This window comes from Dermacentor silvarum, chromosome 6 (assembly GCF_013339745.2).
Source record: "Dermacentor silvarum isolate Dsil-2018 chromosome 6, BIME_Dsil_1.4, whole genome shotgun sequence".
Classification (NCBI taxonomy): domain Eukaryota; kingdom Metazoa; phylum Arthropoda; class Arachnida; order Ixodida; family Ixodidae; genus Dermacentor; species Dermacentor silvarum.
In genome coordinates, this window is record NC_051159.1 from 117,484,198 (window position 1) to 117,497,766 (window position 13,569).

Genomic DNA, 13,569 nt, shown 5'->3' on the forward strand with positions numbered 1-13,569 from the left:
AAATCCGCATCGAGTGTATATAGCCAAACTCGCGCCCTTGTGTGCGCGCTTTTCCGTTATGTGACGGGCGAACCACATCGTGGTTCAGCCGCTCGCCAAAGCCTCGATCATCCTCTCGAAATATCCAAGGCCGCCGCCGCCAAGGGTTTCCGCGTGCAGAACTCGTTACGCGATACGGACAAGTCTTGCAAACTCTGCCATCGCGGCGTGCAACTCGACAGAGAGAAATAAAAAGAAAAAAAAAGGAAGATGTGAACTAGCGTCATCATTGCTACCGCCACCACCATACCACTATACCAGCAAGCACCACCAAGATCCGTAATTGCGCCCCTCGATTAACGACGCTATCTTCTTTCATTCCCTAATGGAAGTGGGCTCGAGGAAACAGGTGGGCGAACAAGAAGACCTCGCCCGTTTAAAGCTCTTCGCTCATCGATGTGCCAGGAGAGACTACTTATACGTGGCGTCGCACTTGCCAGATGGCTGCAGCCGCTGCTGCTGGTCATCGCCGAACGAGGGACGCACGAGCACACGCACTTTTGGAATGCAGCAGAAGACGACGACGACAACGTCGGACAGAGCCTGACCTTCAACTGCAGCAAACGAGCGGCAGTGCTCTGTGTGCCGTGGAGACTATATAGCAGCCGGTTATAGGCTGCAAGGAAAACACGTACAGCTGGACCGCGCGGCGGTCATCAAGGCTCGCCGTCGCCGTCCAAGATTCCTCCGCAGTAGCGAGCGGCGAGTCAACAGCTTTTTTAAAGTTTTACGACCTTCGAAGCGAGCCATCGACCGAAAGTGTTTCCTCGCTCGCTGCTTCTTGCCATTGCAGTCTGCCTTCGCTGTGTTGAGTAGTTTCATTAAAGAAAAGCCAGGTGGCGTTATGTTTAAATCAGTTTGCCTGTAGGGCCTTAAGGTAAACGCCGTAATGCAATTTATTGATCTGATTTAGGACACGTGCAGCATTGACGGGTAACCTAAATGCAAGGCAAGCACGGATGACAGGAACAACGTGTAAAACGGCAGCTGCAAAAAAAAAAAAGAAAAAGAAATGAAATGAAATGATAGCGTGGTACCTTTGTTACGACTACGTTATACATTGTAGACCGCTTTCTTTGGTTCATTTTTTTCCTGTGCTACTGAAGGACTACCAAGTAAATGTTGGAGATATTATACGTATAATTTTAATAATGTAACTCATAGTCGTTTAAACATCTCGAATTAGGCGAATGTGTCACAATTTGTTTATTATTTTATTGCAATACCTAAGTCAAAATGCATAGTGCGAAAAACGCGATCCTATATGATCACGTTTTTCGCCGGGACAAACATGGGTCAACCGGTCCTATGTACTAGTCGGGGACGAATCATGTCCATAAGAACAAGCAGATAGAACCATGAGTTTGCACTATACATATACAGTATTCTCTACAAATCAGAAGCGGTGGTTATCGGATAGGCTTTGTTCGGTATTCGTGTGAAAGTAAGTGATGGTTGGAAACCTGCCAGCCAGGACTGGTGATTCACAAGAAGTAGTAGACAATAGAGAGTTTTAGTATTGCAGAAAATGTTTGCGTTAGCGTCAGTGTTACGCACGCTAAACCTTTGCGGAACGCTGTTCGATAGAGTTTTATTATAGCGTAAGACAACGATGCGCCACTAAGCGCAAAACTTCGCCGCGCCATCTAGCTGTGAGTAGTCAAAGCAGCAAACTAAGCAGCGCGACAACCAAACTAGCCGTGTGGATCCACGCCAAGCCTTGAAAAGAGCCTGCATGGTCAAGCCAAAGGGCTGAGGGTGCCGCCATGTTTCCAAAGCTAAAAAATTAGCGTGCGTTTAGCGTCTCCGCTATATTCGAAAAATAGCGGACGCACGCTACGCGCAAAACTGAAATAGCGTTCTGAGCATGCGCAGTCTGACCCCGCTATTTCTTTGCTTTTAGCGTGGTGCCATTTCCGCAATACTAAAACTGTCTAATCAAAACTTTCACGAGCCAGTCGTGAAACTTGCAATATTTCCTGCTACGGGCGTTGTAGTATTAGAACCAACGCGATGTAAGGCCAGATTCGCCAGCCGCTATGGCCAAATCCTCGCCCTCGTCGAATACAACGCGAAGAACAAAACATGCAAAACAAGAACATACATAAATGAAAGCTGCTATACCGCTTTAATAAAGCAGTTGGAAAGATGATAACACACGTGCGCGCCGAGCAGCAATAAATGTTTGATCAATATCGTCTGGTCAAGAATTAGTAGCAAGCTTTTCAGCGATACAGCTGTTTCAGTATTCCAGCTCCAAGGCCCACGAAGCTGGCTCAGCCGTAAGGGATAAGATTACAAGATATCATATATCCCCTATATGGTCATCTACAAAATAGTCTCCTCCCCAGTGAAGTCGCTACCTCTTTTTGCTGCACTGCTTACACTCTGTCACAACCGCCAACGTAGAGGATATAAGTGAATCACAACAGCAGTGCGCCGGCGCATTACTCTGCTCTTGTTGAGATTTGCTGTCAAACAGCTTTATTTCCGCGACACGCACTGGAAATTAGCGTTCCATAGCTCGCGCCCACGTCTCCTTCAATATCTTACTTTATTATTTTTTTTATTTTTATTTTTGTATCTTGGGGTGTTATCAAATTACGCTAGTTCTCGCCCGAGTCCTCGTCGGCGTGAAACGCCTCTTTAGTTCCGCCGCGGTGGGAGCCAAAATGGATTAAAAGTCAAGAAAAACAAAAGTGCGAAGAAAAAATAAATACGAGAACAGGTCGGAGCCGCTGAGAGCTTTTATCGAGAGGGCCATCTAACAGGCCACGACTAAAAGCACCGAATGAGCTAGGAGAGCGTGCGCCAGCTCGGAAGGTGTACACTAACCAAACTAAACCAGCCGCTCGCAGCTTTAAAAACAGAAGTAAGCAGGTACCGAATAGTGTCGAGACGTCGCGAAGGAACACTGCACGGATAACGAAACTACAACGAGAAGATAAAACAGAAAAAAAAAATAGAAACGTAGCCTTCAGGGAGGGCATAGAGAAAGGGGGGAGGTGTCATGTTTCTACGCACACCATAAGCACATTCGCACGCGCACATGCGCCAACAGGGACACGCAGAAACTGACACACGTATAAAAAACAAATACACACACGTACAGGTGTTCACCCGCACTCACTCGTGCACCGCACGCCGGCGCATGCACACGCATACACAGACACACATTACGCGCGAACACGCACACACACTACAGCTCGGCGCATGCACGCAAAGGCTTCACGGCGTCGGCAACAAAAAAATGTAGGGCGCCAAGGCCTCAGTGATCGCAACCGTAGCGCCGAGGCGAAAGAGAGAAATGCCGAGAGCGAAACGGGCGCCGTCGGAGTAATGAAACTGCTCGGCCCTGTAATTGCCACTCGTGGTTGAGGCCTTTACGTGTAAGCTATCCTGCTTTCTTTTTTTCTTTTTTTTTTCTTGGACTATGCTGCTCTAGGCGTCTCGGCGGCGTTTCCTTCGACGTCGGCGACAACTACGCCCCGAGGGTTCGGCCCCGCGAGAAAGGCGAACGTAAAGGGATGACCCGAGTTCGCTGCCGAGCGAGCGCGCATTCAAGAAGCGGAAGACTGGTTCTCTCTCTCTCTCTCTGTGCCTACGACATGAAATATGGCCGCGGCATGCACGCATTGCGAACCGCTAGGCGGCACGGAGGGCGGCAGCCGAAGTGTCGACGGCGAAAGAAAAGTTGAGTCTCCTTAGATTGGTGGGCCCGAACTTCTTTCCCGCCCTGCGGCCCAACAGCATATGCGAGCTGAGCACCGGGCGCTAACAGGACGCCGTGTATTATACGAAACGATCATTCTCTTTCCCAGGTTGCGTGACACCGCTCGAAGCAACAGAAACGGGCCACGGCGTGTTTATTGCGTTCTCTCCTGCTTGAGAAGATATGCAGGCGCCGAGTAATGACGGCCAGGAGCGAAGGTAGATTGCGTAACGCCCCGCGAGGGGACCCAGAATAGGCAAGAAAAAGGGGAACCGACGACGTACACCTTCTTCTTCTCCACTTTTTTTTTCGAATTTGCAATATAACATCCCCGCAGGGCGGTGTCATCTAATTTCCCACTAGATAGTGAATCAGCTTTGGTTCTTGCCGCGATTGAATTTCTTCTTGCTTTCGGCTTTCCGAGTAAATTTTCTTGTCAGCGGGAATACCAATACATAGGAGAGCGAAGTAGATGTTTCTTAAACTCTGCTCTTTTGTACCTCTTTTCTTGTAGCTCACTTTTCTTGCACGCGAGGAAAATAACATGCGTATCACGCTGAAACTATAAGCGCGATAAACACAGACAACAAAGTTAGCTGAATACCATAGCGATCAATGGTGTTCAGCTCCGTCTCATTGTATGATACGAGCTCTTGGTTTTAGTGATGCAGTGTAATATACCCAAAAGACCAGCATCCGTTCTTGTATACGTAGTATGTGCATAGAAAAAGCTTTGTGCTCTGATATAATCGTCCTTATCCAGGACTCATAGCTGCTATACTTAAGGGTTGTAGTACAGTCATGAGACACTGATAGGCCCCGATGCATGTGCGGCGCTTATATTTCAGTAAAGTAATGGAAAAGAATATGAGCATTCAAGTCATCTGCAAGCCATGTGCTGAGCGCATACCTTCTGAACTGAGTAAAGTGTGGCACTCATAACGTCATTTAGCGTCCTTGATGGTAAGCCAGCTTTTATAGAGGATGATGCAAAATTGTGCATGTGCACTTCCCAGCCTACCTTGTTCGACCCGCACGTATTGTTTGACAAGACAGTACAAGATGGCGGAAGTCACCCTAGAAGTAGAAATAAAGTATGAGCGCAGAAGCTGGGGCTGCTATTTTTGTCATCATCTCTTTGTTACTGCATCATTGCTGCTTGCAACCCACCTTCGGCTAATGATGCCGTTAGTGGGAGGTCAGTCATCTTGTGTGAGCCAACTTAATGGAGTAGAAAAGCTTACTTCGAGTATTTCGCATGTCACGTTTCCACTTCCTGTGTTTCGCCTCTTTCAACAATCGACCTACCAGTTTTGCCTCAAGTCTTTCTTTAAAGTTGTTTCTCTCGTGTTTCTTTTCACTTTGCTTTCTTTTCCTATTGATTTCCATGTCAATAGGCCGCGACTATGGTCCACGACCAACCTATCCTGGCTTCAGAACTGCATTCTTTCAATGAGACCAACACCTTGAACTTTCAGGGAGTGCCGGTAGGGATTCGTGCTCTTGATGCTGGAATGCCGATTCGACAGCGCTAACTGCAGTTCGGTTGACTCTTCACACGCGCACGTGTCAGAGTCAACCGTATTACTTATGTGCGCCCCCGAAACTAACACCTCTGCCCTGCTATCTGACACAATTCTCCGGTGAAAGCATACTTGGCTTTGGAGGCATCTTTAAGAAGGTATTGTAACGTATGACTTCCCATTGCCTTTTTTCCCTTTTTCTTTAATCTTAACCGCCGAACGTTATTAGGCTACCGAAATAATTATTTCATTAGTCAGTTCCAGTTATCTCTAAACTAATTTCCTGAAATGGCAGCACGAAAATTTCACTTTCCCTTTTATGTTTTTAATTATTTATTTCCGTACGAGTACAAGCTGTGTCTGAAGGCCGCAGACGTGCTCTGAATGACCCGCCATGGCTGCCGCATTCCGATGTGGTTGGAATGCAAAAACACTCGCGTACCGTGCATTGGCTGCACGTTAAAGAACCGCAGGTGCTCGAAATTGATACGGAGTCCCCCACTACGGCGTGCTTCATAGTCATATCATGGTTTTGGCACGTAAAGCCCCAGCATTTTAACATGCTCTGAATAGTAAGACTTCTTTCACAAACTTCACCATTATACTATAATTGCTGCAGTAGGTATTAAAAATCGTACTTTTTCTTCAAGCCTGCCTGGTCTGAAAGAGCAAAGTAAGTGACGTACTCATTTGATGAGTACGTCGTAGTATTTACTAGACGCGCAATAAAATAAGCATTGGCGGAGACGCCGGAGAGATAAGAGTTTCACCGAGGTTTAAACAAGGTGAAATACCATCTACTCCTGCAACTACACTCATGTACTGTATAGTTGCCAAGCAGTTCCAGTGTAACTGTTCGCGAGGAAAAAGCCTATGCCATACCGATAGGCGGGGCTGACAAAAAGAAAGCAGGGTACCTCGATGTCACATCTCTCTTTAAACGGGCAGACGTGATGTTGAGGCTGTTCAAAGGAAACTGGCGCCAGATTCGCAAAGCTTTTCTTTCGTAAGTGCTCTCTGCCATTGACCGGTCGACTTAGATAATGATATGTCTCGCATCCGGATTGGCTGAGATTCTTTCTTACGAACAATTCTAGCGTAAGAAGTTTTTGTGAATTCGGGCTATGGAGCGACGGTAGACGCGAGCCGGAGCATTCATGCAACGCTGTATATGGTATGGTGTTCTGTCTCCGCTTCAGCCTCTTGTGCCCAGATTTTTAGACAGTTTAGTTCGCGCCGTATATCCGAATGGCATCAAATCAAACCCGTAGAATTCCATGAGGTACGCGGGCGCAGCCTGGTTAGCCGTCCTATGCCTTTCCCTTACTCCTTTTCTCTCTCTAGGCGACAGATTGATGGCAATGGCGGAGTGGATTCCAACGCATTTCGTCATTAATGCCGCAATAAATGCCGCACCTCTGAATTCCACACTGTTACTAAGCATTCGATGCTCCTGTTCGAGAACGAACAAACGTTGTCGAAGCTCTCGCAACGTCTTACCGATTTCGTAAAATCTCTGATCCCACATAGTCTCGTGGAACACATTTCGACACCGTTCATCGGGGAACCAAGGAAAGCAAGATTCCATATCCGCAAATTTGTGTAGCCAGAAGTGGAGCTCAGGAATTTCAGACTGTAATTCTGGGCCGATATTCACAAAAGATATCTTACGTTAAATTATTTCGCAAGAGCAACTTCCAGCCAATCACGATGCTGGACATGTGATTAGCGAAAGCAGTTGGCCAATGGAAAGAATCACTTAAGAACGAAAAAGCTTTGTGAATTTGGCACCTGGTCTACTGCCATCTAAGCCAGGATATTATCAATGCGAGCTTAAAAAACGGGGAAGCTCCTATTTTTACCAGAGTACATGGCACAGGACTAAATAGGGAGTATCTCGGCGACGAATATGTGTTTCGAGGTGATCGTTTTATTGACAAAGACGACGGCAATGATCGCCAAAGGTGAAGCAATACCACCCAGTCAATCAAGACACACACTTAGTAAGAGTCGAAACGGTGTACTTTTTTATATCAATGCTTTCTGTTGGTCAGTATTCTATCCGACATTTGATATATATATATATATATATATATATATAGGGTAGGTGGAATGGCGACAAAAAAGAAAAAAAAAAGAAAATAATATCCACCTGAGGCACTGCAGACATATAGACACAATTTTTAAAATGATAAGCAATAAAACACGTGCTTTCCTGGTGTGATTATTATTCTTCCGCACCGATTATTATTTGAATGAAATAGGTCGTTGTCCTTTTTCTTTTTCGCTGCCTTCAAGAATACTTCCTGTGAAAGCGGGTTACCTGACGATGCTGCGCAAAATAAGGAAAACATTTCGCTAGGGTGGAGGATGAACTGTTGCCGGCGAAGCGAGAATGAGGAAGGCTTTGAGGAAATTGCGATGCGCAGCAGGACGTCGTCGTATATTAATTTAGCGCTACAGAAGCTGAGCTCTTCACCATTTGCCAGCAGTGGACAGCCGTATTGCAAGTACCATGTTGATCTTCACTCTAAGTCGAGTGCACGGTATAGAGGCAAGAAGCAGTTCTCAAATATCGCTGCACGGAAACGCCGAGAAGATGGTCAATGTATAGATGGCGCCGAGAAAGCAATTGTCACTTTCAACCGAAAGAGCACGCGGGCGCATCAACGCAGTTCTTCAGGACGGCAAGACACTCAATCCAATCGATCTGGCTCCAATTTCGACGAAAAGAAAGAAGAAGCACAGCAGCTAAAGAGCGCTTCGTTCACCTCACCGCTACAGGCTGGACAATAGAATTTTTGTCGTGAAGGTCCTTCGGAAAAGTGGCCGCCCTGGATCTCGTAACACTTCCTGGCTAAATGGCACCTTACTCTAGAAACACTGCCCTCTCTCTTTTCGATGCTGGAAAAAATAGGTTGCCCCACACGGCGTCCCACCTTGTCGTAGAGTCCCTTAAAATCGGGCCATTCGATGTCAAGTGCAGTGAACCTTCTTGTTTTTTTGTTGTTGTTTTTTCGATGGGTCTTCTCGCAGCAAACTTCGGTGTTGGGAAACTGCTGCCACCCGAAACTAAATAATCGTGCTCCGTCACTTTGTCCGTGAGGACGTCGGTTGGAAGCTCTGTGAAGTTTCGCGTAGAGGTTGGAAGGGCAGAGAACGAATTATTTTTCAGGCGCAAACTAGATTGCCGCGGTTCCACTTACGGCGTGAGGCGCAATTCGAAGACATATGTGTGAGGCCCACGGTGGCAAGTATTTCTAGTACAAATGACAGGGCACACTGTCCATATCGCGAGGACTGCGAGGGCAATGATATCAATGAAAGACGTTTCCTTTCCTTCTTTTATTACTTTTCGCTCAGTCAATCTTGCCTGAATCAGCGGAAAGTAATGATAAATCGCTTGTGCGATGTTTTCTGCGTCCGCTAGATTGAGGTTCTCGTGTCCGGAGTTATATAGAAATTGACCCTCGAGCGCGGCTCAGCGGTCAGAAACGCCCAGGCGTTCTGGGCTTCCTATTGTGCTATCCAACAACTGAAAAGGCAACATGCAGGACTGTGACTGTTCAGACGCCACGGTTGTGATGTCCACCAAGGAGACATGCATTCCCCACCGTCATATTACACCAATCCGGTCTAGCCCACTTCGTATTTTTCATCCAGTGGCATCACAGGGACGCTAAATATAAACAGTTGAACCGTTTTAAGTCGTAGCCTACTCCTCCGAAATTCTGTTTGGTTTACTTATATGGGCGAACATTGATTAACAGGAAACAAAATAAAAAGAACCCCCTCCATTATATATATATATATATATATATATATATATATATATATATATATATATATTGTGCGGCAAATTCGGCGAAGCCGCAACTATGACATCACTATTTTCTTACTATTCTGGCGCGTGCGATAGCTATCTTTTTGCACAAAAAAATCCACAAGTTTACAAGATGATTCTTTGTTCAATTTCCAATGTAGTGCAATACATTTTAGTTTTCTGTTTTCACTAAACTAATGATTACCGCCTCGAAAAGGCGATATAAGCCTATGATATAAACACCTGCCTTTCGCTTTTGAGTCCTCTCTAGCATGCCAAACCTTTGCTCACGGTAAGCCAGAGGTAATTATGTATTAAAATGACGGTTCTATGATAGTGATACTGCGATGGGGGCACGGAGAGACATTACGGCTAGACGCGCTGCCAAAGCATAGCAAAGGACTGGTTAGAAACAACAAGACAGACAATGTTCCCCTCGTCTGTCTTGTCCCTAACTAGTGTTTTGTTACGCTTTAAGCAGCGCGTCTGGCCACGATGGATCTAGGCCTATTTTGGGAAATGAACAAAGGGAAGAGAAGAGTAACCTAGTTGCAATTCCAAGAGAGTCATGTACCAATCTAGATTATCTATTTACCTCTTCAGTGAGTCCTTTGCCGGACATTGAGTTGCAGCACGAAATGAAGACGTAGACAGAGACAAGAATACAAGACCGAGCGCGGTTTTTGTATCCTTCTACATGTTTTTTTTTCTTTCTTTTTTTCACGCTGCAACTAGACATCACACTTACTAACCCCCGAGCCCGCACCCAGCTATTCAGCCTACTTTCATCAATCCACATGTAGAGTTGTCCGCCTATACGAGGCTTCTAATCCAGAATGGTCATCTTGTTTTGTTTTGTTTTGTTTCCTTTCTTGCCTTTTTTTTTCTTTCTGTTTCTTTCGCCGTGACACGTGATTTCGCAGGTGTCTGCGCGGCGCGAAGTATTTGACGTCACTCCAAGTGGGAAACGCGGCTGCGAAGGAGGAGGGCAGCAGCTCACCTTCGTCCGAGGCGTCGGGGCAGTCGGCCGAGCCGTCGCGGACCCTGGAGAGCGCTATGCAGATCTTTGGGTCACTCCGACAGACGAAGTGCGTGTCCGGGTCGCACGAGGTGCTGTTCTTCCAGGGCCGCTTCGCTACGCTCCCGGCTGCGAGAGAGAGACAAGGAGGGAAGAGGTCAGCGAGCTGTTCTACGAGGATCACCCCCCACACACACAGGCTCTTTGCAGCAGGACTAGTTCCGCTATTTCAAGCACTGCAGCGTCCTACTTATCAGAACAGCATCAAGAAATAAGAAAAGGACGACGAGAGGAGAGTAACACATTCCCAAATGAACAATCAATCTTCACAGTGAAAGCCGAGCATTTATGTGAATAAGTGGCAGAGGAATGGCTATCACGTAAGCGACTTCGTACGGTGCCCCAATGCAAAACCGGCGCATTCATGGACGTGAATGGTGTTTGACTATACTGCAACTGAAATATACCTACTTTTCAAGTGCGCTCGGCTTCCATTGTTTCTCGAACGACTTAACACGGCCTGATTGAGCTTGAACGTACTTAAATTTGCTCTAAGTGAGCCAAGATGAGCCAAACCTAGCCAAATTCGTAGAGCACATCGCGTACAAATAATTTAAAAGAGAAAGAGAGAGAGAGGCAGAGAGGCTCTTCAATAAATACTGTACAGGTATGACAGGCGGCACGCCTTGCCTCCTGCTACTTCAGGTGAATGCCGGCGATAAATCAAATGATACGTATACAGAGCATAGACACACTAAACACATAGCACAATCTAAACGCGCAATATACAATATCAATGTTTCTCGTTGAGACCACTGTCTCGCATAAAGCGATCTGAAATATGACACACACGCAGCGATAAGCGAAACACACTCTTGTCATTGTAGATTAACAATCAGGAGAAGGAGTCATGATCTCGGCGTAACTCAAACTGGCTTTTCCCGGTGCTTTGGGTGTTAATATTGTGACACAGCAGTTATCACGGCGTTTATTACGCGTATAAAGCACAGAGCACACTCAAGAGAAAGCCCCACAAGCGATGATGAAGGAGAGCCCTATGTGAACCCCACGCGGTGATGATCATGTACAGATGACAAAAAATAGGTTAATAAACGCCCACACTAAACGCTTTCCCAGACGCGCTACTTAAATGCTAAACGCCCGAGGTATATTTTAGGCTGAAAACGTGTGATCTTCGGGCACAAATATCTGACAAAATCTGCGTTTGCAACCAATAACACAAGCTTACAATGACATCAACTCCAGCGTGATATAAAACTGTCTGAAGGGAAACGTCCTTGTTGCTGCAAACACTCGGTAAGCACGTTCAATAACTATTGTAACCTTATAATGCTGCATATATCTTGCCTAATTTGATAACGATCGGTCGTTATGTATTTTACACGGGATGTATTTTACAGTCGAAGTGCCATATTAGGCGTTTTTCAGGATTGGAATATAAGTCTACTGGAAGCTATTATCGTTTAGACAACGAATATTGTGCGCATACTTTGCCAACTTGACATGGCATTGTTATCCTTTGGTGGGTACGACGCCGCGCCGAAACTGTGCTACAACTAAAATTTATTTGTTGTTTACTGTTGGAAACACACGCCAAATCAAAGGAAACAAGCGCCAAATGAAAGGCCGTCTAAACATTTGCATAGAGTGCTTAACAGAAGCTATCAAACTGGCCGAAAAGGCGACCAGCAAAAAGAAGTTACGCAAAATAAATCTCCCTTTGCCCAGGTTTTCAATTCTGCAGCTCATAAAGGCGCGTTGTATTCCGTGGAGCTCGTATAATCTCGTGTGTTGCGAGACCTCTCGAGACGAAGGAACGGTTGATTTATTGATTCACTCGGCTGCAATCCTCCTGGAACCGTCCGCCGGTTTCAGAATAATTTAGTAGGTTATTAGGCTACCTTGCAACATAGGCTTCAACGGCAGATGAGCCTCTTTCCTTTCATGGGGCAGAGTCTGACGATCCGCTTCCGTAGTATTCAGCAGAGAAAATAAAGTAAATAATAATAATAATTCCCCCGGCTGTTGTGGACGTCGGGTGCTCCCGAGCCCTGTATCATTTAAGGCTTGCGAAGAGTGATTGCAGTACATTAATAGAAGAAGAGCACAAGATTCGCGTTCTACAATTTACTGACCCGTCACCACGTGCGATACTTGAGCGAAATATCGATTCGTTTACTCGGGGTAATGGGACTTAAAGGCCTGGAATGCGCGCATCTGGCTGATGCGTCGTAAAATTACATAGTTGTGTGCGAAACGAAATTGTCGAGTTGAAAAGAAATAAGCATATTCGAAAAGTGCGTGTTTCGAATATTGCATGAAATAGCAAATATATACTGCTTTAGAGTTGGAAAAAATATATGTGAGATGGAAAGGGCAGCAAATACACAAATATATATATATATATATATATATATATATATATATTAGTTACATTTTTCTTTTTTATTGCACTATGTGACAATATTGCGAGTCCGTTGAAGTGTAGTGCATGTAAACGAGCAACAAACAATAAAATTACCACAGTTACTGGCTGGCCTAAACGTGCAGTTAAAGCGGCCCGAGAAAACAAAAAAAATCGCAGTCCCTTTCGCATAGCAGGCAGTCGCTAATAATCGTTGTAAATCACGCATTCGGTCATTATCAAGTATTGGAAGAACTGAAAGATGAAATCTTCGGAGTTAATACGCGGCTAAGTGGGTCACATTTGGACAAGCGTCTCGAACACGTGGTTAAGGTACTCGCTGCTCAGACTAACACTACATACAGACACATAATATTGTAAACAATACAGTGCACGTGGGCAGACGATGGAAGCTCCAGCCAGCCCAGCAAGAGGCAAATGCTTTTCACAGAAGTTCGTACGTCGAGAAATTCTTGTGACTCTTCAGCTATGCATGAAACACGTGTGTAACATGAGTCCCCGGTTTTCCACCAAGTTGCCAGGATAATTATTCTCGATTAATAATAACCGGACTTCTGGAAATAAATCATTGATGGTTAAGAAGCTTCCTTGTTCTTGGTTCGCCATACCACATCTAATAGTTTATTTGTTAACGTTTTGTTTTTCTTTGTGTTTGTTTGCGTTGATTTCAGGACGACACTATGCTTTTCAAGCACTAGTTCTGCAATGATAGACCTGACAGTGTAGCGATCTCTCATGGAATCATTTATACAAACACGCCTTTGTTCCAAAGAGCCCTCGTGATGAAGCACCTGGAAAAGCAACAGATGTACGTACTACGCTGTTGCGCCTATGACGCTGGGTTGTTGCGATATGTAGGACACATAAATACACTAAGTACGTATAAGACATTTTGTTTGAAGAGCTATTGCCCATCAGTAGTGACTTTCAGAAGGCAGAAATAAAGAAAAAGAACGTAATGCGAACAAAGTTTCAGACCAATTATTTCTGATATTGGAAGGGCCTACC

At 45.5% G+C, this 13,569-nt stretch overlaps 1 protein-coding gene across 4 annotated transcripts in view; it reads right to left on the bottom strand.

The window, feature by feature from the left end:
* Positions 1-13,569, bottom strand: part of LOC119455907 (mucin-17-like) — a 228,556-nt gene that overhangs the window by 114,080 nt on the left and 100,907 nt on the right. For all 4 annotated transcript variants that reach the window (XM_037717447.2, XM_049669425.1, XM_049669424.1 and 1 more), the window contains exon 2: positions 10,098-10,244. In XM_037717447.2, coding sequence (XP_037573375.1) covers positions 10,098-10,244 — 147 coding nt within the window. The remainder of the gene's footprint in view (positions 1-10,097; positions 10,245-13,569) is intronic.